A 27,050-nucleotide genomic window follows, 5' to 3' on the forward strand; every position below is an offset into this window, starting at 1 on the left:
CCCAGGGATTACTGTGTCAAAAGGTCTCAAGGGAGACCTGCGGTGTGTTTGTTTCAAGGTGCCATTTGAGGGCACACTGAGGAGACCTGGCCTGAGGGGCGCGTGGGAGACCCACCCTGCAAGTCCCATGGATGGATTCACGGCTGCTCCCCAGCCACACGAACAATCTTCTCTTTCTGTTGATGTTGCTTGAATAGTAAGTTGCAATGCTTTCCTGAGGTCTTCTGCCGACAGAAGCTGGCTCTGTTTACTGTAAGGAAACATAGTATAAAGCATATGAAGTATGATAGTGCTGAATAGTGCAGGAACTGTAGTCAAGTTAAATACTGTTTCTCTGTATTCCTTTTAGTTGTGCCAGAACAAGAGGACACAATCTCAAGCTGTGCCAGGGGAGGTTTAGGCTGGAGGTGAGGAGAAAGTTCTTCACTGAGAGAGTTGTTTGCCATTGGAATGTGCTGCCCAGGGAGGTGGTGGAGTCATCAACCCTGGAGGTGCTCAAGAGGGGACTGGATGTGGCACTTGGTGCCATGGTCTAGTAGGCATGAGGTGTTGGGTGACAGGTTGGACTTGATGATCTTTGAGGTCTTTTCCAACCTTGCTGATTCTATGATTCTATGATAAAAGTGACTATAAAGAAGAACAAATTTAAAGTTTTCCCAGGAGTGGTAGGGAGAACTGGAACTGGAATACTGTTAAGACTGCGTTACTCAGGCAACATGTCAACTCTGCTTTGGGTTTTCCAGCTCTGAGACACAAGTTACTCACTGGCAAAAGATAAAAATATCCATCCATTTTATCTTGATTTTTTTTCCACAGTGTAATAGAAGAACAAAGCTACTAGCTCCAGGAGAATAGAATAGAATAGAATAGAATAGCATTAACCAGGTTGGAAAAGACCTTCAAGATCATCGAGTCCAGCCTATCATCCAACACCATCTAATGAACTAAACCATGGCACCAAGAACCCCATCCAGTCTCTTCCTAAGCATCTCCAGCAATGGTGACTCCACCACCTCCCTGGGCAGCCCATTCCAATGGCCAATCTCTCTATGAAGAACTTCTTCCTAACATCCAGCCTAAACCTCCCCTGGTGCAACTGGAGACTGTGTCCTCTTGTTCTGGTGCTGGTTGCCTGGGAGAAGAGACCAACCTCCATCAGGCTACAACCTCCCTTCAGGTAGTCGTAGACAGTAATAATATATATATATGAGCAGCAAAAGATCTCTCAACTACATTTTTCCTCACCTATGTCACTGTGGTAATTTGTTCTTTTCTATACTTTTGGAGTATTCTTATGTACTAAGTATATTTCTAAGATAGAAAAGAGTAACTCATAGCTGTAGTAACAGCAACTGCTGTTATTTTTAGGAGCACACTGCGATGGGTTAGAAACTGGCTGGAGGGCCAAGCCCAGAGAGTGGTGGTGAATGGTGCCACATCCAGCTGGCAGCCAGGCACCAGTGGTGTGCCCCAAGGATCATCATCAGTAAATTTGCTGACGACACCAAGCTGGGGGCAGGAGTTGATCTGCTGGAGGATAGAGAGGCTCTGCAGAGGGACCTCGACAGGCTGGACAGATGGGCAGAGTCCAACAGTACAAGATTTAACACATCCAAGTGCCAGGTTCTACACATTGGCCACAACAACCCCATGCAGTGCTACAGGCTGGGGTCAGAGTGGCTGGAGAGCAGCCAGGCAGAGAGGGACCTGGGGGTGCTGGTTGATGGTAGGCTGAACATGAGCCTGCAGTGTGCCCAAGCGGTCAGGAGGGCCAATGGCATCCTGGCCTGCATCAGGAACAGTGTGGCCAGCAGGAGCAGGGAGGTCATTCTGCCCCTGTACACTGCACTGGTTAGACCACACCTCGAGTCCTGTGCCCAGTTCTGGGCCCCTCAGTTTAGGAAGGAGGTTGACTTGCTGGAGCGTGTCCAGAGAAGGGCAACGAAGCTGGGGAGGGTCTTGGAACACAAGCCCTATGAGGAGAGGCTGAGGGAGCTGGGGTTGCTTAGCCTGGAGAGGAGGAGACTCAGGGGAGACCTTATTGCTCTCTACAACTACCTGAAGGGAGGTTGTAGACAGGCTGATGATGGTCTCTTCTCCCAGGCACCCAGTACCAGAACAAGAGGACACAGTCTCAGGCTGCACCAGGTAAGGTTCAGGTTGGATGTTAGGAAGAAGTTCTATACAGAGAGAGTGATTGCCCATTGGAATGGGCTGCCCGGGGAGGTGGTGGAGTCGCCATCATTGGAGGTGTTCAGAAGGAGACTTGATGGGGTGCTTGGTGCCATGGGTTAGCTGTTTGGGTGGGTTGGATTGGTTGATTGGTTGGACACGATGATCTTGAAGGTCTCTTCCAACCTGGTTTGGTTTATTCTAATAAAGGAAGTTTTACACAGAGAGAGTGATTGCCCATTGGAATGTGCTGATCGGGGAGGTGGTGGAATCACCATCGCTGGAGGTGTTCAGGAAGAGACTTGATGGGGTGCTTGGTTGCATGGTTTAGTTGATTAGGTGGTGTTGGATGATAGGTTGGACACGATGATCTTGAAGGTCTCTTCCAACCTGGTCTGGTCTGGTCTATTCTATTCTATTCTATTCTATTCTAATTTCCAATGGAATGCAGATATTTTCTGTATTTTGGCCTGCATAAAACACTAAAATTACTGTCACTTCAATGGATTTTACATAGCAGTGATGCTGGGAAAATGGAAGAGGTGAAGCTTTGGGTTTTTTTTTTTAATATAAGAACTAATGAAAAGCAGGATATGCCTTGTGTAACAGACATAACAGAAGATAAGGAAAAGACTAACCTATTATAAGGAAAAGACTAACCTATTAATGTGATGCAATTTTTTTTCTCATCTCAGTGTTGCTATTATTTCTTGCTTTGTCCTAAGAAAGTCTTAATAAGGCAGAAACACTTCATTGTGTTTCATTTCTTTCCCTCTTTTAATTCTCATCTAACTGGTAGTTTATCTGGGTTGGCTATATCACATGAAGAGACAGTCTTCAAAACAGATATCTCCAAGTTCTGGTTTGCAACTAGATGCCAAATTCTTGTATGAGTCATCTGAGCTTTCCAAACTCCCTAATGAATGCAGGCTACTGACTCACTGAGGGATGTTTTGATTGATTGTACAGCACATAAGAACACCCACAGTGGTTCAGATCAATGGTCCACTGAGCTCAGTTTCCTGCTTACAAAAAGCAGTTAGCAGCAGATGCATAGAGATAGGCAGGGGTTGGGCAAGCTTAAAACGAACACTCTCCCTGTCTCTGGCTGTTTTCAGCTCACTAGACTTCCTAAGCCTGATGCATTTGTCTCTTTAGTTACTCCTGGTGACTTTCTACCCCAAGTACTTGAATTGGCAGTTTCTGAACTAGCAACATCCTTTGAATTTAGAATTTAGAATAAACCAGGTTGGAAGAGACCTTCAAGATCATCGTGTCCAACCCATCAACCAATCCAACCCACCTAAGCAACTAACCCATGGCACCAAGCACCCCATCAAGTCTCCTCCTGAACACCTCCAATGATGGTGACTCCACCACCTCCCCAGGCAGCCCATTCCAATGGGCAATCACTCTCTCTGTATAGAACTTCTTCCTAACATCCAATCTAAACCTCCCCTGGTGCAGCCTGAGACTATGTCCTCTTGTTCTGGTGCTGGCTGCCTGGGAGAAGAGACCAACCTCTGCCTGTCTACAACCTCCCTTCAGGTAGTTGTAGAGAGTGATAAGGTCACCCCTGAGTCTCCTCTTCTCCAGGCTAAGCAACTCCAGCTCCCTCAGTCTCTCCTCATAGGGCTTGTGTTCCAAACCCCTCAAGACAAGAGTCCTGCAGGTCTAATATTTGTTTTGTGATTAATGATTTAATTATTTTTATGACCACATTCTCACTAGCTTCATTGGCCTCTGGTTCTTGAATTAACAGAGACTGAACATTGTCAGCCATTTCTCCATGACACTCAGGATTTCTTGGACCACCATCATGTCCCCTCCTATTATTCCCTTTTCCATGCTGAAAAAATCACAGACTTCTTCATTGTTCTGCCTGACAAAGTTATTTCATCTGTCTGATCTTTTTATTGTCCTTGGTTCAGGGAGTTATGCACTTGCTGTATACTCTTCTCTGTCTTGTTCTACTGTTTCTTCTCTTTTTCTCCTCCCACCAAATTGCTATCATTTTGAGTTAGATTGCACTTCCCCCCCCCCCCCCCCCCAATATGTATCAGTTGGCTATTGAAATTCAAATGAGATCTATTACACAAGTCATCAAGAAACAGTCAATGATGGCTTCAGTCCCACTGATTTCTGTTCATACCATTCAAACCTCAAAACTACTACTTCTTATGAGACATTACAATTAAGTGCTGCTTCATCAGCAAATTTATACCAGTGCTGTTTGTCTAATCATGTTACTACACAGAACAGATATATAAGCTGCATAATGTAGCAAATTACTAGTATTTGATACATGCTAGAAAATGCTTCTTTACTTGAGCAGTGTAATTTTCAACCAACTGTTTGGTTTTTTGGCATCTGATGCCAATATATCTGAGTATCTGCAAGCTTCTCCTACCTAAAGATGAGAATAAAGAAGTATCCTTGAGATCATTCTTTCCAACCTCTTCATTTCAGATCTGAACAAACCTCAGTTTCCCTCATTTGTACATCAAAATTACTCCAAGCAGAAGATCTTTCAGTTAAACTTCAACTGTATCATCATTTAAGAAAGCAGTTGCTATCTGGTCTCTTCTCTCCCTCTTCTTCTTCTCCTCCTCTCCCTCTTCTTCTTCTCCTCCTCTCCCTCTTCTTCTTCTCCTCCTCTCCCTCTTCTTCTTCTCCTCCTCTCCCTCTTCTTCTTCTCCTCCTCTCCCTCTTCTTCTTCTCCTCCTCTCCCTCTTCTTCTTCTCCTCCTCTCCCTCTTCTTCTTCTCCTCCTCTCCCTCTTCTTCTTCTTCTCTCCCCTCTAATGGAGTTTGATGTGTTTCATTTAGCTTTGGGAATTAGAAACCTATTTTGAAAGAATGACCAAGGCCAAATTATCTCTGATGTGCTCCATTTGATCCTTACTTCTGTGAAGTTAGGTGTACCAACACCTTGTCAAAAGATATAAAAGATCCTCTTCCTCTCACAGGTGAGAGTGACAAATGAGCTTCTAAGAATCAGTGTCCTTTTTCTTCTCCATTCCTTAAGAAAATGATTGCCTTGCAAAAGGATTCTTAGAGATAGAAAGGATAAAGAATCTTTCTAGTAACTTGCTACCTGAGAATGTCAAAGCAATAAACAAACAAAAACATTGAGAGGCCGGATGCTATAAAACTCACATTTGGACTGTTTCTGTCCTATGACATGTTAGGAATAGTCACTGTGTTCTTCACAAAGCAACTTTTCTTTTGAATAGCACTCTTTAAGGAAGCAGCTGCACCTGGATACTGGAACTCTCTGTGTGGAGCTCCTATGACCAGACTTTGCTAGGCTCTCCAGGATTGCCCAATGACCTTTGGTATCTATGTTGGAATTCCCAATAGAATGAGATACAAACTGAGTGAGGGCAGTGTCCAAATTGAAAGTAACAGTAATCTTGCAATCACTTGGCATAAGGGCAAGGTGAAGCTTCCATCAGTAATGCCAACCAGCATCAGGCTGAAACAGCTTAGGAGGACTCAATGGAATGGAATGGAATGGAATGGAATGGAGTGGAATGGAATGGAATAGAATAGAATAGACCACACCAGGTTGGAAGAGACCTTCAAGATCATCGTGTCCAACCCATCAACCAATCCAAGCCACCTAAACAACTAACCCATGGCGCCAAGCACCCCATCAAGTCTCCTTTAGCAGATAATGGTGAGCTTGTGCTCAGATCAGTAGGAGCAAATGGAACTCAGAAAATTAATGTGATTATAGGAGATGGCCTTTCATTTACATAGCAATAATTGGAAATGTTGTAAAAAATAGAATAGAATTAACCAGGTTGGAAAAGACCTTTGGGATCATCGAGTCCAACCTATCATCCAACACTCCTATCACCCAACACCATCTAATCAACTAAACCATGGCACCAAGTGCCCCATCCAGTCTCTTCCTAAACACCTCCAGTGATGGTGACTCCACCACCTCGCTGGGCAGCCCATTCCAATGGCCAATCTCTCTTTCTGTGAAGAACTTCTTCCTAACATAAAGATTCATGATGCAGTTCAGTCACCCTCAAAGGAGCTACCCTTGCTTACTATGAGCTTCAGGATAAGACTCTCATATCTTTTAAGAAAGCGTGATTATTTTTCTTTCTGTCAAAGGCCTGCATGATATCAGAGGCATTAATAACCTCATCATGAAAAGCTAATTTAACATCTGCTGTTAAATGAATGAAAACACAGTGATTAAAAAAAGAAAGTCTCAACAGTTTTATGTAATCTGAAGTGTGATCTCTATTTGTGTAGATCTACATTGGTATAGATCCCACTACAGCCAAGTAAGTGAAAGTGACTATCTTATGGTGCAAGGTTGAGCTCCTTTGAACTGAAGCAATGCCCCATAAATTTTGGCCTTTCCCCACACACAAGTGTTTTGCAGACCTGTCTGCATGTCAGAGCCCAGCTGCAGGCTCTAAGTCCAGGTACAGGCTAAAGAATCTGGAGAACATACAAAACACAATCCATGGTGATTCAGTAAACTTTCTCTTAGTGTTTATCTTTAAAATCTGAGTCATTTCTCCTTACAGGCCTATATATTTGTGGCAGCATGCCTTATACAGCCCACGGCACACCCTGGAAGCAGTGTGCTGGCCCTGTCAGTGGAACGGCTTATGAGATTTGTAGATGCCATAGGGTGCCTGTATTTCAAAGGGCTTTGTGGTCACTGCCCAGTGTCAATTCCTCACAGTCGTACCCAGAAGAATTCCTTGGACAGGCCTGGGCTGCCGCAGGGATGTGTCTGGATAATGGGACCACGACACCTTGGCCTCATCCACGCCACGCAGACTTTTAGACTCCAGAACAGGCGGCCACTTCCTGCCTGTTAGGAGCTGGCGGACGCTGTGTGGTAGGGAGAGGGCTCGGCCGTGCAGCACCACACCAGCTGCGGCACCCTCTGATGACTGAGCCTCGACCCAACTGCTAAACCCACCTAAAGCACACCCACCTAAAGCACACCCACCTAAAGCACACCCACCTAAAGCACACCCACCTTGCCACCCGCACAGCTCCCCGCGGCGCGGCGGCGCGAGGCGGGGCGGGCTCGCCCCCGCCCAGGCCCGCGGCACCACCCGGGCGGGGCGGGGCGTTCCTGGGCGCCGCTTCCGCCTCGGTCGGGGCCCGGCGCGGCGTTCGCGGCGTTGGCTGCGTTGCAGCGGGGCGCAGCATGCTGAGCCCGCGGGAGCGTGGCGGGGAGCTGGCCCGCTTCTACACGGTGACGGAGCCGCGGCGGCACCCCCGCGGGCACACCGTCTACAAGGTCACGGCGCGGGTGAGTCAGCGCCCGGCCGGGTCCCGGCCTCGGCCCCGGCAACCTCCATTCCGGCTGCCCGGGGTGCTGCGGCCACCGCCCTGCCCTTTGCCTCCTTAGTACCCCAGACCCGGGCTGCCGGTGTGTGCAGAATAGAGCCTAGGGCCGGGCTGCCGATGGGTGTCCCTGGCGTGCTCTGCGTGGATCAGGCCGGTCGCGACGTAGAAACCCTTCTCAGGGACACGGGTGGGAGGGAGAGAAGGCTTGAACACTGTGGCGTTTCCTGAGCCGAGCCTCTGTCGCCTCCTGCCAGCTTACAGCTTTCCATCAGGTTGTGCTTGCCTGAAACGCGCTTTGCAGAGAACTGGCATTTTCTTTCATGTTCGTTGCAGGGTGGAGTAGAATAGCTTAAAAACAAACAACTCTTTTTTTCCCCTTTTCTCCTCCAAATCTCTCGGGTAGGTTACAGCGGACTTGCTGTCTTTCCCTCCTGCCCCACAGTGCAGTCATCTCTGGAGAAAAATGAGGGATCGGGGGTGTAAGTACAGCACGCCTATGCTGGAAGTGCAGAGCTGTTTGATGGCCCTTTCCTTAAGGGCTAAATGTGCCTAGGGCTCCCCCCCATTTGGGCAGAAGAGTCTAGGTGAATAAGGCAGGCCTAGTCGGAGAAGCAGGAAAGCTGAAGCAGGTAACTGGGTATTGGACGAGCTGGCTTGGGGCTCGTTTTGCTGCAAGCTCCTTCTGTTCCTCTAGGGACATTTCTTGCTTTCTTTTCTCCTCTGATTTCCTATTTAAGCCAGAAAGAGCGTAAAGAAATACGTGGAGATAGGTGCAAAAGGAGTGGGAGTTCAGGTCACTGGGAAGTTTTGAGAACATCAGCAGGTGGCATAGAGGTACAGAGTTTATTTAAATGGCCAGTGATCTTGTAGTTGCTGCAGCTGTAGACATTCAGCCTGTGAGAGCAATACGTTTGTATGCATCCTTCCTTTAATTCAAAGGATGTGTCTGTTTATTGTAGTCCAACTGTGATCACTTCGTGTGACTTGTGATGTTAAAGAGAAATTAAGTCCTCTTTTGGCAAATATAGTTGTATAAGTATGGGACATGTTTAAAAGGCTTTTTTTTTGTCCAACAAAGTGTAGAGAGAGTGTGTGTGTGTGTGTGTGTGTTAAGAATAAATAAGGGGAAAAAAAGTAAGTTGTTTTTCCCTATGACATATGCAAAACCTTTCTGGAGGTAGAGGCAAGGAGGAAAACAGTGGCATCACGTTCTTCTGCAGCAGCTTATGGTGGGCTAAATCTGCGTGTGGGTCTTTTTAAAGTTAGTGCAATGGGAAGTAATAGGAATGAGCCAAGGATTCTGCTTACTGTTCTCATTGGCTAAGGCCAGTTAAAATACTCTGTGATACTTTGGTTCAGGCAGAATTGTTCAAAAGCAAGTTGTTGCTAACCAGTGAGGAACATCACTTTTCCTCCACGTTCATAACTCCTTGGTACTCTGATGCTTTTCCAATCGAGGCAGCGCAGACTCAGGCAGTGTGTTGACTGCATATGGTTTAGCACAGAGCAAGGAAGAGATCAGTCTGCACGCTGTCCATATTAAAGTGAGCTAACCAGAGATTCTTCAGAGTCTTTTGCTATCTGAAATCCTCAAAGTGGAAAAATAGTCATCTTGTGTAGCTAAAGATGCTTTGGATTCACAAATGTAGAAATAACTTTTGTTTCAGTGGGGCTGTAGCTGGTAATCTGTTGCTTAGCACTTGGAGTGAAGATTGGAGGAGATAGATGCTGAATAAAATGATTCAAAAACAGTCTGATGTACATATCTGTTACCCACCCTTTTTCTCTCCTCCTATTCCTCCCTCCTGTTCCCGCAGTGATCTGGCTCTGGTTGATATCACAGCACTACAGCTGTGTTTGCTGATCTGATGCTCAGCAACTTTAGGAGACTGCCAGGGAAAAAGTGAGGTGGATCTTCCCATTGTGTTGAATACCTTTCTGGCTGAGATCTAGGGTGCTCAACACAAGCCAGGGAAGACTTTTGATTCCTTTCAGTGGTGAATGAATGAATCCTTTGTGAAACCTAGTTAAGGGAGCTTTCTGTTCCAATATAATGACAGGTTAATAATCATGGACGAGAAAGCACTTGTTTAGTATGTCCTAAACACCTCACCCAAAGGCACAACTACCCTTGCAGTCTCTTCTGAGTGCTAAGGTAGGCTATCCTTATTACAGCTTTTTCTTGAAGGTATTGTTTGTGTAGCCAAGAATATATATGTATAATTTTCTTCTCAACTGTGAAATAATGTTAAGTGCAGACAAGAGTAAACGAGCATTGGCTTTTTTATGCCCACTTTCAGAGTTTTAGGAACAGAAAGAGATCATCAAGGAGTGTTCTTTGATGATATCTGAAAATATAGACCGCTAGTGAAAGTTCAGAGGGTTTAGAAGATTACAGTTATTAACGACAATGAAGCTTCTGCTGAGTTACATTGGATATCTGCAGATCAGACAAGGAACAGCATCACCTGAAATATCTTATTCAATGATGAGGATCCTTGTAGTAGCTCTGTTTTCAGAGCCTAATGCAGTTATCATGCATTGCTTAGCTCACTGGTGGGTATCCTGATGATGTTTTTAAAGATAGGTTAAAATTGCTTGCAGTGCAGACTTGCAGAAGGAGCTGACTGCATTGTTCCTTGTGGGAGGATTGAAAAAGTACACTGAAAATTTAGGAGGTTGGATTATTGTTGCCAAGTCTCTAGGTTGATTGTAGGTTGGGTTGAAGGGACAGACCTCTTCTGAGGTTGACCTTCAGAAGAGGATCTGAAGAACAAAGCAGGACAGCACATAAATTATTGTGTACTGACTTAAAGTTGGCAAGACTGGTAGATACAGAGCAGTAGAACAAGTGTGAAACAGGGCCTCTGGGTTTTAGTCCAGATTCATACTATCTGGCTGGGTAATTACTCATCTCTCTGGGTCTCCTTCTGCCCATCTGGTAACTTACCTATCTGCCAAAACTCTTGCAAGGCTGTAGCTAAAGGTGAACTGCAAAGCAAAGCAGTGCCCTTTGGTGTTGTTCTGTGATGCGTAGCCATGCCTATGATATCTTCTTCCCCCAGCTCTATAGGCTCCTTACATCAAGTATTCCAGCTATTAGAAAAGAAGGTTAGAAATATTTCACCAGTTGCATATATGAACTGCCTGGTAGTGAATGAAGGAGCACCAGCTGCCAAGGTTAAAATTTGGTAAAGTTGCCAAATTCCTCAAGAGTTAGCTTACTCAAGAGTGAGGAAAAGTTGAGGAAGGTTTTGTCAATGTAGACTACGCTGGAAGAAGAGGACTTTGATGTGCAAGGTGAGAGAAAGCACTTAGACTGTGAAGGAAAATGTTTTAGGTCTCTTGTGAGATTGCTAGACAAGGTAACACTTCTCTATTCTGTCTTGTCTCCTCCAAAATGTGTGAAAGATTAGAGTGGCTGGGCTGATATTGTGAAATCTGGGAGGCGCTGGCAAAGATTCCTGAAATATGAAAAGGAGGAAGAGAGCTAACTTGTGGGGACTGTGAGGGATATGTTATTGTTGCTTCACAAGAGGCAGGCATAAATCCAGTGACTTGCAGCTTAGAGCTATGTCTTTGTGGTACTTGGGCTACAGTTAGATGGTGTTACAGTCTCTAGGGTGCAAGCAGGGTGGACTCCTTGGGCTTGCCTCTGTACATCACCTATTCACATCGTTCATTATTCTGGCGTGTGCCCGTGTGTGGACAGGCTCAGTTTGGATTGAGAATCCCCTGTTTTGCTTTAGCTAACAATAGGCTAATTATTTTGTTCAACAGCCTTATCTGAGTTATAATGAAGGGTGCACTGACTTGCACAAGATAATTGCAGCTGTGGATTAAAGATGTCTTTATTTGATTTGTTTGTTTGCGTGGATATGCTCTTGCTGCTGTTTCTAAGCCCGACGAAGAGCTTGGATTACAAAGCCTTTTGCAATCAATATTTACTTCAAAGAAGAAGAAAAAAAAAATCCTAATAAAATACAGCCTTCCTTATGGTGTATAGCCAAGCCTTGTTTCCACTGCTGTTTTGCCTCTGGACAGAGTAATTTATAATTAATTAGGCAAAGAGTGTTTAAGGAGAAGCAAATACACAAAGACGTGTGCGCGCGTTGATGGCTGTCAGCAAAGTGGAAGTGTTGTCTTAGCAAATGCAAAGCCTCGCATTCACAGTGAGGTTGTGTGCAACTTACATTAAGCTAGATAACCTTAATTAGCTCTGTTTATTTGGAGTAATGTGGCCTTAATGTGAATTAGTAGGAAAAGAGTGGAAGGATGAAGGGGGAAGGGCTCTGTGAGGCTTTGTTGTGTGAGTGAGATGCCTTCTGTGCCATTTTGCCTGGAACGTACATCTTTATTTCTAATCACAGAGACTGCTGCTAAAATACCTCAGTGTGTGGTGTTTGGATATTGGACTTCTCTAAAACTGAATGAAAATATATCTGGGTTCAACTGTGTGTGTTTTCCAGATTTTTCTTCTGGGCAACAAATGGTTTCCAGGCTGAGGATCCAAACACTTACTTTTTGTTTTTGTTTTGCTTTGCAGATTGTTTCAAGGAAAAATCCGGAGGATGTCCAGGAGGTAACGGTTTAAACTTGTGCAAATGTCTCTGTGTGTCACACTATGACTTTTGAAGCATCTTTGATGTAATTATTTAGCAATTTCTGTGTGTTTCGTGGTTGTGATTGTATGCTTCCATTTGTCTTTAGCTTTCGTAGTTGAAAACAGTAGCTAGCCTAACATGTTGCAATTCTGCCCTCAGTGATGAATGGTGACTTGAAACAAAGTCTAAGGGAGTAAAATCTCTTTTGATGACAAAACTGCTTTGATAACTTTGCAAGCTCTTTTCTCTAGCTGGAATGGGCAAATTGGGGGTTACTTAACTCCTACTGGTAAAATTAGAGATCACTCCACCATCCAAGTCTTAGGTCTCAGCTGTAGGTACTCTTTTCCTCTTTAACCAATACTTCACTGAAAAGCCTACATCATTACTATCTATTAGTGAGGAGAGAAAATGGGGGAGTGTAGTGGTTGAGATTGGACTGCAGATCAGATATTATGCCTTTCTCTCTGAGGCTTCCTAAGTATTTTCCCTTAAGTATTTAACTACTTTGATAAAACTTTTAGAGTTGCTTACTCTTTGCCTCTTCCAAAAAAGGGCCTGATTAAGAGTCTGCTGTATTCTTGTGCCTCTTTAATGCCTCAAAAAAACCTGCCAGGAACCACTGTGTGGAGTCAGAAAAGATACATCCCATGTGCATGGGTTGGGGGTTGGTTTGCAGGCTTGTGTTTTTTTTCTTACCCCCCACATAAACCCAACCTTTTTTCCCCTCTCAATTTCTTCAGAGCTAATGACTGGACAGTGATAGTATTATACTATGTACATGCAAAATCTTCCTTTAAAAGCACAGCCTTGTGGCTTTTCAAACGTTATGTAACGCATGCATGTGTTCAATTTCTGGTGCAGTCTCTTACTACAGTTGAGGAGAGCCTGGATAGTTGATGAAAGAAGAGCCCATAAATGAATTCATTGCATCTCTGTGTGATCAAACATGAGTTACTGATTAGTGGCTTGGCAGAGGTGAGAGTTGGCTAATACACCTAACACTGCTTTGTTGTGTCCTTCTTTGGTGTCTTGAGAATCAGACAAACATGAGCATTCATGCTTTTTGCATGATTTTTTATCTATCTCTGTAAGACTAAAATAGTTTATCAGTATCAGAGATGAGCGTGGGTCTAGTTTCAGATCACATTATGGTAGTTTGTAGCTTGATGTTCACCTTTTCCAGTGAGGCTCCTGAACTGAACCTATTCATGAGCACGTTCTACCATTACCTTAAGCTTCATTTATGGGAAAACCACTTTATAGCAGCTGTTGATGAGCCATTAATCAGAAAAATGTATTGTAAGTGTCTTTCAGTTAGACTATTGCATGAATATATGTTAAGTCAGCTCGTGGCTTGGACAGCAGCACTCTGAGCTGGGTTAGGAACTGGCTGGAGGGCCAAGCCCAGAGAGTGGTGGTGAATGGTGCCACATCCAGCTGACAGCCAGGCACTGGTGGTGTCCCCCAGGGATCAGTGCTGGGCCCCATCCTCTTTAATATCTTCACTGACAATCTGGATGAGGGGATTGAGTCCATCATCAGTAAATTTGCAGATGACACCAAGTTGGGAGCAGGAGTTGATCTGTTAAAGGGTAGAAGGGCTCTGCAGAGGGATCTTGACAGGCTGGACAGATGTGCAGAGTCCAAGGTGATGGCATTCAACAAGTCCAAGGGCTGGGTGCTGAACTTTGGCCACAACACCCCCATGCAGAGCTACAAGCTGGGGTCAGAGGGGCTGGAGAGCAGCTAGGCAGAAAGGGACCTGGGGATTCTGATTGTCAACTGGCTGAACACGAGCCAGCAGTGTGCCCAGGTGGCCAAGAAGGCTGGTGGCATCCTGGCCTTGATCAAGAATAGTGTGGCCAGCAGGAGCAGGGAAGTCATTGTGCCCCTGTACTCAGCACACCTTGAGTACTGTCTCCAGTTCTGGGCTCCTCAAATAAGGATATTGAGATAATTGAAAGTGTCCAGAGAAGGGCAACAAGGCTGGGGAGAGGCCTTGAGCACAGCCCTGTGAGGAGAGGCTGAGGGAGTTGGGGTTGCTTAGCCTGGAGAAGAGGAGGCTCAGGGGAGATCTTCCTGCTGTCTCCAACTCCCTGCAGGGAGGTTGTAGCCAGGTGGGGGTTGGTCTCTTCTCCCAGGCAAGCAGCACCAGAACAAGAGGACACAGTCTCAAGCTGTGCCAGGGGAGGTTTAGGCTGGAGGTGAGGAGTAGGTTCTTCCCAGAGAGAGCTGTTAGCCATTGGAATGTGCTGCCCAGGGAGGTGGTGGAGTCGCCATCCCTGGAGGTGTTCAAGAGAGGATTGGATGTGGCACTTGGTGCCACAGTCTAGTAGGCATGAGGTGTTGGGTGACAGGTTGGACTTGATCTTTGAGGTCTTTTCCAACCTTATTGATTTTATGATTCTATTCTATGATTTTAAGTATTTTTTAAGCAGTGGCAAACCCATATTTTTTTAGGCATTGCTTTGGTTGTTGCTTTGATCTCTGGCTGTAGGTTGGCCATGCAGGAGTCCACAAACTCCAGTCTGTAAGACCACAAATTTGCAATCAACTTATTAATGATTGCCCTTTTATACTCTTTATTATATCAAAGTAATTATTTTGCATGTGATAGCTTGTTAGAACCATAGAATGGCTTAGGTTGGAAAGGGCTTTATAGACCATGTACTCCAACTTCCCTGCCATGGGCAGGGACACCTCTCAACTAGACTCAGGTGCTCAAGGCCTCATCCAGCCTGGCCTTGAACACCCCCAGGGACGAGGTGTGGTGTGATTCTCTTATAAGTAGGCATCTGAAGGTGCTCAGTTATTGAAAGGACTGTCCTAGATGGTAGTTGCCATAAGGGTAGATTGTCATCAGAAAGCCACGTACTTTGGGAGCTTTTCTATTATACTGCCTTTCTATGACAGAACAAGACTTAGGGACAGTCTCTGAAAGAAGAAGAATATACTTCCAACCAATTCCCAATGAAGATAAACTTACCTCAGTTTCCCAGCATGCTCAATTAGAAATTCACACAACCCTGTTGCTTTATGAGCTGTCTTGTGCAACCCTGTTCCTTCACCCATTTAGGAACACTCAGCTGTGCCTTCCTTCTCATTCAGAAGTCCCTTCTAATGCTACTGCTGTGATGTTAGTACATACATATGTATGTGTAGTGTGACCTCAACTCAGTTTTTCTGTCACCTCTTTTAACTGCCCTTTGGAATACAGGTCTTTAATACAATGTCTCTCCCACCAAAGCTGATTACAAATCAAGATAACCTCAACTGCTGTTACTGAGACAGGAAGGAAGGTAAACTTGTAAGGGTTTTATTCTCAAAAGGATGAAAGAAGTTAATGTGAGATTGTGTGTGGAGGAGTTAGAATAGAATAGAATTGACCAGGTTGGATGAGACCTTTGGGATCATCGAGTCCAACCTATCACCCAACACCATCTAATTAACTAAACCATGGCACCAAGTACCCCATCAAGTCTTCCTAAACACATCCAGTGATGGTGACTCCACCACCTCCCTGGGCAGCACATTCCAATGGCCAATCTCTTTTTCTGGGAAGAACTTCTTCCCAACATCCATCCTAAACCTCCCCTGGTGCAGCTTGAGACTGTGTCCTCTTGTTCTGCTGCTGGTTGCCTAGGAGAAGAGACCACCCCCCACCTGGCTACAACCTCCCTTCAGGTAGTTGTAGAGAGCAAGAAGGTCTCCCCTGAGCCTCCTTTTCTCCAGGCTAAGCAACCCCAGCTCCCTCAGCCTCTCCTCATAGGGTTTGTGCTCCAACCCCCTCCCCAGCTTCGTTGAGATACAGACAGGCTAGTGGATGCAGTTTTAATTTCCGTGCTTCTAGGGACTGATAGAGGCAACGTGGTGTGTGAGGCAACTGGAGCTGCTCTTGCCTTGTGGGGGTTTTCCCCTCATTCCTTCATGGAGGAGAAAGGATTGTTCACTGTGGAACAGCTGAGTTGCATGACTTAATAAGGATCTGCTGGCTCCAGCCGTGACAAGCACCTTATTGCGTTACAAGCCTAACATACGTTTTACGCTGTCCTCGCTGTGCTTCGCTGGGTCTCGAAGTACGTGTCCACCCGCCAGATCTGCTTTCTGACGGGTATGTTAGAGTGGGAACTTCATTACCTTTGCTCAGCCACATGCCTGCAAAGGCATGATCTCTAGCAGCTTCTGAAAGGTTTTAGGATGACTTTGGCTGCTTTTGCTGTGCAAGCTGCTTATGGATATATTCCCCCCCCCCCCCCCCTTGTCTGTTGCACAAGTGAGAAATTGATACTTTTGATTTTAGTGGAGTGGAATTTCATGCTTGGTCAGCTTCCCACAATGCCTGACAAGACAGTAACTTAATGTTTTGAGACATCACCATCTTAATCAATTTTATGTTCTATATGGAATAGAATAGAATAGACCAAGTTGGAAGAGACCTTCAAGATCATCATGTTCAACCTATCATCCAAGTTGTTGTCATAGTTGTGTTTTATTATTACTTTTAATTCCCCCCACGAGCATTCAGCCTGTGTTTATGCCTTTTGTACAGGGACATTACATGATATTTAGTGTTGGGCACATGTGGTGTTATTTTTAGAATAGAATAGACCAGACCAGGTTGGAAGAGGCCTTCAAGATCATTGTGTCCAACCTATCATCCAATCCAACACCACCTAAACAACTAACCCATGGCACCAAGCACCCCATCAAGTCTCCTCCTGAACACCTCCAATGATGGTGACTCCACCACCTCCCCATGCAGTCCATTCCAATGGGCAATCACTCTCTCTGTACAGAACTTCTTCCTAACATCCAACCTAAACCTCCCCTGCTGCAGCCTGAGACTGTGTCCTCTTGTTCTGGTGCTGGCTGCCTGGGAGAAGAGACCAACCTCTGCCTGTCTACAACCTCCCTTCAGGTAGTTGTAGACAGCAAGAAGGTCTCCCCTGAGTCTCCTCCAGGCTAAACAACCCCAGATCCCTCAGCCTCTCCTCACAGGGCTGTGTTCCAAACCCCTCACCAACTTTGTTGCCCTTCTCTGGACACCTTCCAGCAACTCAACATCTTTCCTAAACTGAGGGGCCCAGAACTGGACACAGGACTCAAGGTGTGGCCTAACCAGTGCAGTGTACAGGGGCAGAATGACCTCCCTGCTCCTGCTGGCCACACTGTTCCTGATGCAGGCCAGGATGCCATTGGCCCTCCTGGCTGCCTGGGCACACTGCAGGCTCATGTTCAGCCTACCATCAACCAGTACCCCCAGGTGCCTCTCTGCCTGGCTGCTCTCCAGCCACTCTGACCCCAGCCTGTAGCACTGCATGGGGTTGTTGTGGCCAATGTGCAGAACCTGGCACTTGGATGTGTTAAATTTCATGCCGTTGGATTCTGCCCGTCTGTCCAGCCTGTCGAGGTCCCTCCGCTCAAGTAAAGCTAATCATCTAATTTCTGGATATTGGATTAGATGGAAGTACACCATTGAAAAATTGCTTTTCGTAGCAAAATGACTAGTTGGCCTTCCTGAGAGCTTGTCAGTTTTCTTCCCTTGCCTGTTGAACTCCCGCAAATACTAGTTATAATGGAGTCTTGGAAAGGTGAGCACAGTAGTTGGGGCTGAATCTGCTAGTTTCACTATAGCTAAGTTTATAGAGTGTTACCATATTAAAGCTTTTCATATCATAGAATCAGTAAGGTTGGAAAAGACCTCAGAGATCATCAAGTCCAACCTGTCACCCAACTCCTCATGACTAACTAAACCATGGCACCAAGTGCCACATCCAATCCCCTCTTGAACACCTCCAGGGACAGTGACTCCACCACCTCCGTGGGCAGCACATTCCAATGGCCAACTTTCTCCTCACCTCCAGCCTAAACTTCTCTTGAGACTATGTCCTCTTGTTCTGGTGCTGGTTGCCTGGGAGAAGAGACCAACCCCCACCTGTCTACAATCTCCCTTCAGGTAGTTGTAGAGAGCTATAAGGTTTCCCCTGAAAACCTGTTACCTGGTGTTACCTGACACTTGCATTGTTCTATAGGCAGAACTTGCACCTGCTGATATTTAGAAGGGCTCTGACCTTACTGTTTAGGACAAAACCCCAAAACAAACCTAACAAAAATCCCTCCAAAACTCCAAGAAAACAACAGCAGCAAAACCCCACACCCTAAAATGGAAGCTTTTATTAATTTCTAAATCTGGTTTACTTGAACAGAGTAATTTTTTTAGTTACAGTTGCTCATGAGAAGGCAGCCTGGTAAAACAGTCAGAAATATTTGGCATCCTTTATATTGTGGTTAGTTGTCTTAAGCTAAATGAGACATTTGACTGGTAGAGCAGTAACCTGTTCTACTTCACAGTATCACAGTATAACTTAGGTTAGAAAGGACCTCGAGGATCATCAAGACCAACCTATCAACACAGACCCCATGACTAGACCATGGCACCAAGTGTCACGTCCAATTGAATGCCTCCAGGGTCGATGACTCAACCACCTCCCTGGGCAGCCCGTTCCAATGACGAACGACTCGCTCGGTGAAGAACTTTCTCCTCACCTCGAGTCTAAACCTCCCCTGGTGCAGCTTGAGACTGTGTCCTCTTGTTCTGGTGCTGGTTGCCTGGGAGAAGAGACCAACCCTTTCCCGGCCACAACCACCCCTCAGGTAGTTGTAGAGAGCAATGAGGTCTCCCCTGAGCCTCCTCTTCTCCAGGCTAAACAATCCCAGCTCCCTCAGCCTCTCCTTATAGGACTGTGCTCAAGGCCTCTCCCCAGCCTTGTTGCCCTTCTCTTGACACATTCAAGTGTTTCGATGTCCTTCTTAAACTGAGGGTCCCAGAACTGGACACAGGACTCAAGGTGTGGCCTAACCAAAGCAGAGTACAGGGGCACAATGACCTCCCTGGTCCTGCTGGCCACACTGTTCTTGATGCAGGCCAGGATGCCATTGGCCCTCTTGGCCACCTGGGCACACTGCTGGCTCACTTTACTTTACTCACTTTACTTTAATCCCTTTACATTAGTGTTGATGGCTTAGAGGGTCTGACCCCAAATGAGGCCAAGATATAAAATGCTCATGTTAACCTTTTTCATCCTGATAGCAAGCCTAAGTGTAAATTTGTTGCTTATTTCTTTTTCCCTGGCCTCATTTTCCTTTGGGGTTATTCTCCTTCCTCCAATGGCCAGAATAAAAAGAATGGAATGGAAGCAGGATAAGGGATATGCCTGGCTGGGACATGACAACTGCTTCCTGGAGACGATTGGCTGGGAGAAGCTTGTTTAATGAGTCAATACTGTCTTTGCGTTGCTGAAGTTGGAGATTTTTGTCTTGATTATAAAAGGAACATAATTATTGATCAGGGTTATTAGTCATAGAGCATTTTGCTTGGGGCTTGCATTTACCTCTGCTCAGCATTTTGCATAAATAATGAGTCGGTTTGTAGCGCTGAGTGCGTAACGAGTTGTCTTTAAGAATCCCGTACGTGTTTTGATTTCTCTTCCCTGATTTCCTGCTGTTGTCTCTTCTCCATACCTGCAGCTGTGCCGAGCACAGCATGCTGTTAAGCACTGGATAGTGCAACACTGCTATTCAGCATTTCTTCCTCTTACTGGTTCCCTGTGTGGCTAAGGATCTCAGCGTGACTGAAACTGTTTTGCCTTTGCGCTGTTTCCTTCTTTCAGCCTTTACTTTCTTCTTCTGTAGTCGTTGTTAGCCACCATGGAAGCTGGGGACAGATAATGATTGTGGGGTTTTTTTTTTTTCCTGGTTGTTAGAGTTGGCAGTTCAGATTGTGCTTTTTTTGTTAAATGTATTTGCTGAAGGTAGTGGTCTGATTTGCTTGAGAAAATGTACTTGTGGTGTGATGCAGCATGAACAATGAACCTCACTAATACTTCTCTCCCCTCTTTCTGCTTCAGATAGTCGTTTGGAAGAGGTACAGTGACTTTAAGAAACTGCACAAAGACCTCTGGCAAATTCATAAAAACCTGTGCAGACATACAGAACTCTTTCCACCTTTTGCCAAAGCCATAGTATTTGGTAAGCATAATTTCTTTCTGACTTGCTGAAATTGTTGGCTAACTCAGCTCTAGATAAATATGTCATGTTTTGTAGCTACTCGTCTCCCTTTGCTTTTGGTTTGTTGGGTCTTACTTGTAGGTGTGCTGCTATCACAGTTTGGTGCTTCTGTTTATTTGTGACAGAGTATTTATGTCCTTGCTTCCATGTTAGAGATGTGCCCCAAGAAATATTTGAGCTCCTCTGTTCTGTATCTTTACAACGTACATTCCCTGTTTTCAGGTGTGTGAAGTCTACATTAGCTTTGTGAAGAGCACGTGAACACTGAACAAAGATTTTCATATATGAGCTGTCTGATTTTTAGTGATGAGTTATAATGAAATATCAAGATAATTTCTGCTTTTAGGAACTTGATTGTAATTATCAGTTTTATCCAGGTAGGCTTTTGAGATCAGTTTTACGTGCTGGTGGACAGCTGGCTGAACCACGAGCCAGCAGTGTGCTCAGGCCAATACCGTCCTGGCCTGTATCAAAACCAGTGTGTCCACCAGAAGAAGGGAAGTGATCATGCTCCTGTACTCAGCCCTGGTGAGCCCACAGCTTCAGTACTGTGTTCAGTTCTGGATGCTGCAGTATAAGAAAGACACTGAGGTCCTGGAGCATGCCTAGAGAAGAGCAACAAGGCTGGTGAGGGGTTTGGAGGGCATGTCGTAAGAGAAGCGGCTGAGGGAACTGGGATTGTTTAGTCTGGAGAAGAGAAGGCTAGGAGGAGATCTTACTGCCCTCTACAACTACCTGAAAGGGGGTTCTTCACTCCCCACATAGTGAGTCTGGTGTTGTTTTTCTCTCCCAAGTAACTAGCGATAGAATGAGAGGAAATTGGCTTAAGTTGTGTGAGGGAAGTTTAGATCGGATATTAGGAACAATTTCTTTACTGTGAGACATTGGAACAGGCTGCCCAGGGAGGTGGTGGAATCACCATCCCTGGAGGTGTTTAAGAAGCGTGTGGATGTGGTGCTTTAAGATGTAGTTTAGTGGTTGTGGTAGTTGGGTTCTGATCTTAAAGGTCTTTTTCAACCTCAATGATTCCATGATTCTATTTTACTCAAACAACCTGTAAGGGGATTGTGACTCTGCATGAGAAATCCATGGCAAAAAGTAACTTGCTTTTGAAAGTCAAAGGTCTTATTTCTGACATAGATGCCATCATGGATGAGCTATAGATGGACTTTCAGTGAAGGGATGCGACTCTTCAGAGAGCTCTGTCTACTTCACGCTGTTAGTGTTGTGTTGTGTTTGATGGTGTGCTTGGTTGGGTTTTGGCAGCCCGTGCTGTGTTCAGTACAAAACAGTGCTGCTTTTCTGCTGTGCATATATCAGAAGATATCAAGTGGGTCTTAAAGCATTTTCCAGTATTTTCATAGAATAGAATAGAATGGAATAGAATAGAATAGACGAGATTGGAAGAGACCTTCAAGATCATCGCGTCCAACCCATCAACCAATCCAACCCACCTAAACAACTAACCCATGGCACCAAGCACCCCATCAAGTCTCCTCCTGAACACCTTCAATGATGGTGACTCCACCACCTCCTTGGGCAGCCCATTCCAATGGGCAATCACTCTCTCTGTATAGAACTTCTTCCTAACATCCAACCTAAACCTCCCCTGGTGCAGCCTGAGACTGTGTCCTCTTGTTCTGGTGCTGATTGCCTGGGAGAAGAGACCAGCGTCTGCCTGTCTACAACCTCCCTTCAGGTAGTTGTAGAGAGCAATAAGGTCACCCCTGAGCCTCCTCTTCTCCAGGCTAAGTAACCCCAGTTCCCTCAGTCTCTCCTCATAGGGCTTGTGTTCCAAACCCCTCCCCAGCTTTGATGCCCTTCTCTGGACACCTTCCAGCAAGTCAACCTCCTTCCTAAACTGAGGGGCCCAGAACTGGACACAGGACTCAAGGTGCGGCCTAACCAGTGCAGCGTACCGGGGGAGGAATGACCTGCCTGCTCCTGCTGGCCACACTGTTCCTACTGTGTCCAGCATGGGTGGCATGCTGTAGGTGTAGCTTTTCATTGTTTATATAGTACATTGTTTACAGTGGAGTTTTGAAGCTTTTTTCAATGTTTTTTTGTAACAGGTCCAGAATGTTTGGCCCTTTTTTGGCTTGCATCTCTACCATGTGCTTTGTGACTGTTCCTGAGGCATTGCTAACTGTGTAGAATGAGTTTAGTGCTGCTTTTTCCTGGATTGGTTTTTTGTGGGTGTCAGATGTTTGGCATTTTTTGGGCCCAAATGTACCATATGCTCTTTTTTCTTTAGTATGCCTTTTTTTTGGCACGTGTTTTGCTTTCTGAGGTGTATGGGAAGGGCTTTTCAGTTTATGGAGTGTTCTGGGGAGTCACTAAGGCAGTTACTTAGAGTTCACAAGTTGTTGTCATAGTTGTGTTTGTGTTTTATTATTACTTTTAATTCCCCCCACGAGCATTCAGCCTGTGTTATGCCTTTTGTACAGGGACATTACATGATATTTAGTGTTGAGCACATGTGGTGTTATTTTTAGAAAAGAATAGACCAGACCAGGTTGGAAGAGGCCTTCAAGATCATTGCATCCAACCTATCAACCAATCCAACCCACCTAAACAGCTAAACCATGGCACCAAGCACCCCATCAAGTCTCCTCCTGAACACCTCCATTGATGGTGACTCCACCACCTCCCCAGGCAGCTCATTCCAATGGGCAATCACTCTCTCTGTGTAGAGCTTCTTCCTGACATCCAGCCTAAACCTTCCCTGGCACAGCCTGAGACTGTGTCCTCTTGTTCTGGTGCTGGCTGCCTGGGAGAAGAGACCAACCTCTGCCTGTCTACAACCTCCCTTCAGGTAGTTGTAGACAGCAAGAAGGTCTCCCCTGAGTCTCCTCCAGGCTAAGCAACCCCAGCTCCCTCAGCCTCTCCTCACAGGGCTGTGTTCCAAACCCCTCACCAACTTGGTTGCCCTTCTCATGGACTCGTTCCAGCAAGTCAGCCACTTTCCTAAACTGAGAGGCCCAGGACTGGACACAGTACTCAAGGTGAGGCCTAACCAGTGCAGTGTACAGGGGCAGAATGACCTCCCTGCTCCTGCTGGCCACACTGTTCTTGATCCAGGCCAGGATGCCATTGGCCCTCCTGGCTGCCTGGCCACACTGCAGGCTCATGTTCAGCCTACCATCGACCAGCACCCCCAGGTCCCTCTCTGCCTGGCTGCTCTCCAGCCACTCTGACCCCAGCCTGTAGCACTGCCTGGGGTTGCTGTGGCCAATGTGCAGAATCCAGCACTTGGATGTGTTCAATCTCATGCATGCACTTACTGTGTACTCTCATTTTTTGTCAAGGTTTTTGGTGTAGATTTGGGGCATTTTTGTGTCTGGTGTTGGGATGTTGCCATGGCATTATTTCTGTCCAGGATTTTTTTGGGGTGTGTGTGATTGTTTGTTTGTTTGTTTGTTTGTTTACAACAACCCCATGCAGTGCTGCAGGCTGGGGTCAGAGTGGCTGGAGAGTGGCCAGGCAGAAAGGGACCTGGGGGTGCTGATTGACAGCTGGCTGAACATGAGCCAGCAGTGTGCACAGGTGGTCAAGAAGGCCAATGGCATCCTGGCCTGGATCAGGAACAGTGTGGCCAGCAGGAGCAGGGAAGCCATTGTGCCCTGTACTCTGCACTGGTTAGGCCACACCTTGAGTCCTGTGTCCAGTTCTAGGCTCCTCAGTTTAGGAAAGATGTTGAGGTGCTGGAAGGTGTCCAGAACAGAACCTCTTTGAAATTAAAATTAAACCAAAAAGAAACCCCATTGCATTTGAATGAGATTGCTTTTTCTTTCATGTATTCCTTCTGTGGCTCAATGTAAAAATTAATTCAAAATTACTGGTACAGAACTGAAAGGAACAAAGATTTCTGACTCTTCTTCCATTTAAGAATTGTTTTTCTACATAAAGCATAACATTTTAGAATAGAATAGAATAAACCAGGTTGGAAGAGACCTTTGAGATCATCAAGTCCAACCCATCATCCAACACCTAATCAACTAAACCATGGCACTAAGCACTCTATCAAGTCTCCTCCTAAACACCTCCAGTGATGGTGACTCCACCTGCTCCCTGGGCAGCCCATTCCAATGGGCAATCACTCTCTCTGTGAAGAACTTCTTCCTAACATCCAGCCTAAACCTCCCCTGGCACAGCCTGAGACTGTGTCCTCTTGTTCTGGTGCTGGATGCCTGGGAGAAGAGATCAGCTCCTGCCTGGCTACAACCTCCCTTCAGGGAGTTGGAGACAGCAAGAAGGTCTCCCCTGAGCCTCCTCTTCTCCAGGCTAAGCAACCCCAGCTCCCTCAGCCTCTCTTCATAGGGCTTTTTTACTGTGTTTTTCTACACATAATGCTGTGTGTTTAAATAATTTACTTTCAGATCAATCCTAGTATGTTTTTGTACTAGAGGAAAAATGTAATCCTAGTGCCTTTCATGTTTTTGACAAACTTGTGTCCAGTCTCATTCAGTTAGAGGTGAGCTGCAAGGTCTATCTGTATGAAGTGCTTTTGTTTTCAGGCTCCTTTAATAGAGCATTTCTGCAATGTTTCTTCCCTGTGGTGATGTTCCACTTGTGGCAATTTGTAAAGTAGTTGCTCATTCAGTTTGCCAGTAGTTGCTGGCAGCTTGAGGATTTCTATTTTTGTAAATGTATATATATATATATATGCTTTAAATAATGTATATGTATGGTTTTACAGAGAGCACTTTTAAAAACAGAGCATTGATGGTTCTGACAGTTGAACTTGTAGTAGGGGTATTGAACCAGAGCAGAATCTCAAATCTAGTTCAGCATTCAGAGTTTCAGGAGATGGAGAAGAGGAGGCTCAGGGGAGACCTTATTGCTGTCTACAACTACCTGAAGGGAGGTTATAACCAGGTGGGGGTTGGTCTCTTCTCCCAGGCAATCATCACCAGAATAGGAGGACACAGTCTCAAGCTGCACCAGGGGAGGTTTAGGCTGGAGGTGAGGAGAAAGTTCTTCCCAGAGAAAGTCGTTAGCCATTGGAATGTGCTGCCCAGGGAGGTGGTGGAGTCCCCATCCCTGGAGGTCTTCAAGAGGGGATTGGATGTGGTACTTGGTGCCATGGTTTAGTAGTCCTGAGGTGTTGGGTGATAGGTTGGACTTGATGATCTCAGAGGTCTTTTCCAAACTGATTGATTCGATGATTCTATGGTGTTGATGGGATTAAAACTAACTGGTGTCTTCACAAAGGAAGAATTGTCTGAAGGGGGCTTGGAAGAGGAAGGGAGGGGACCCAGACCATTCCCCTTATCTATGTGTATAAACAACAAAGCAGGAGGTGCAAAAGACCTTTATCTTAAATTCAAGGTAAATCAGTGGAAGTCTGTCAGAGGCTGACATGACACTGAACACAGCCTTAACTCTTGAACCTTCAGACCAGTGCTCAAGCTTAATAGATGACTAAATATTAACTGCTCCCCCAGAGTTGTGAAGAACCTAATTTAAATGAACATACAATATATGTATTAGGGGGGCTGCATGTGAAGGGGGACATGAAGGGGTTGGAGTGGCTGGAGAGCAGCCAGACAGAAAGGGAACTAGGGGTACTGATTGACAGCTGGTTGAACATGAGCCAGCAGTGTGCGCAGGTGGCCAAGAAGGCAAAGGGCATCCTGGCCTGCATCAGGAACAGTGTGGCCAGCAGGGGCAGGGAAGTCATTCTGCCCCTATATTCAGCACTGGTTAGGCCACACCTTGAGTTCTGTGTCCAGTTCTGCGCCCCTCAGTTTAGGACATTGAGACACTTGAACATGTCCAGAGAAGGGCAGTGAGGCTGGGGAGAGGCCTTGAGCACAGCCCTGTGAGGAGAGGCTGAGGGAGCTGGGGCTGTTTAGCCTGGAGAAGAGGAGGCTCAGGAGAGACCTCATTGCTGTCACCAACTCCCTGAAGGGAGGTTGTAGCCAGGAGGGGGTTGGTCTCTTCTCCCAGGCACCCAGCACCAGAACAAGAGGACACAGTCTCAAGCTGTGCCAGGGGAGGTTTAGGCTGGAGGTGAGGAGAAAGTTCTTCCCAGAAAAAGTGATTACCCATTGGAATGTGCTGCCCAGGGAGGTGGTGGAGTCACCATCACCGGAAGTGTTTAAGAGGAGGGTGGATGAGGCACTTGGTGCCATGGTTTAGTTGATTAGATGGTGTGGGGTGATCGGTTGGACTTGATCTCTGAGGTCTTTTCCAGCTTGGTTAATTCTGTATTCTGATATCCATTTCTCTGTATTGATTCAGTATTTTCATTCTCCATTTTTTGCTGCACACTATTAAGTATTCTTGTGTGTTGGCTATAAATGGCATTTGACCAAGATACCGATAGAGATGTGCTCAGCACTTCTTTTACCAACCATAGAAATGGACTCTAGTATAGAAGTATACTCTTCCCCCAACAGAAACAACCCCCCCACGGGTATTGATAACTTGCTAGCAATAACTTAGAAAGGTGATTAACACTGTAAAGTTCAGATAAGGGTGAGTTTTGGATTTGAAAGTACCAAATGAAGTAGCATAGGTAAGAGCTGAGTGTCGTGTGTATCTGGAGGTCTTATGAGAAAGTGTTAGAACACAATCCTTGCTAGGTCATTCATACAGATCTGCCCAAGAAAATGAATTGTGCATTCCCTTTGCAGGAATTTACATTTGTTTTTCATGCATATAAGAAATTTGGAATGGCTTATTGCTGAAGGAATAGCAGGACTGTGCTAATGCACTTTGTAGGCTAGGATTGTAACTGACACTGCCGAAACCCCTGGAAAGACATCACAGTATCACTTAGGTTGGAAAGGACCTCGAGGATCATCGAGTCCAACCTATCAACACAGACCCCATGACTAGACCATGGCACCAAGTGCCACGTC

At 45.8% G+C, this 27,050-nt stretch overlaps 1 protein-coding gene across 4 annotated transcripts in view; it reads left to right on the forward strand.

Annotated features, from left to right (window-relative positions):
- Nucleotides 1-7,319: 7,319 nt before the first annotated feature.
- The window catches only part of RPS6KC1 (ribosomal protein S6 kinase C1), a 140,058-nt gene continuing 120,327 nt past the window's right edge, over nucleotides 7,320-27,050 (forward strand). For 3 of the 4 annotated variants that reach the window (XM_068169595.1, XM_068169596.1, XM_068169598.1), the window contains exons 1-3: nucleotides 7,320-7,469; nucleotides 12,054-12,089; nucleotides 20,022-20,142. In XM_068169595.1, coding sequence (XP_068025696.1) covers nucleotides 7,365-7,469; nucleotides 12,054-12,089; nucleotides 20,022-20,142 — 262 coding nt within the window. In that variant the 5' untranslated portion in view covers nucleotides 7,320-7,364. Of the gene's footprint in view, nucleotides 7,470-12,053; nucleotides 12,090-13,001; nucleotides 13,090-20,021; nucleotides 20,143-27,050 lie in introns of those variants that run through there. The other variant, XM_068169597.1, reaches the window with a different exon arrangement.

This window comes from Melanerpes formicivorus, unplaced genomic scaffold (genome assembly GCF_026170545.1).
Source record: "Melanerpes formicivorus ecotype bairdi unplaced genomic scaffold, bMelFor1.0.p_v2 SCAF_205, whole genome shotgun sequence".
Taxonomy (NCBI): Eukaryota; Metazoa; Chordata; class Aves; order Piciformes; family Picidae; genus Melanerpes; species Melanerpes formicivorus.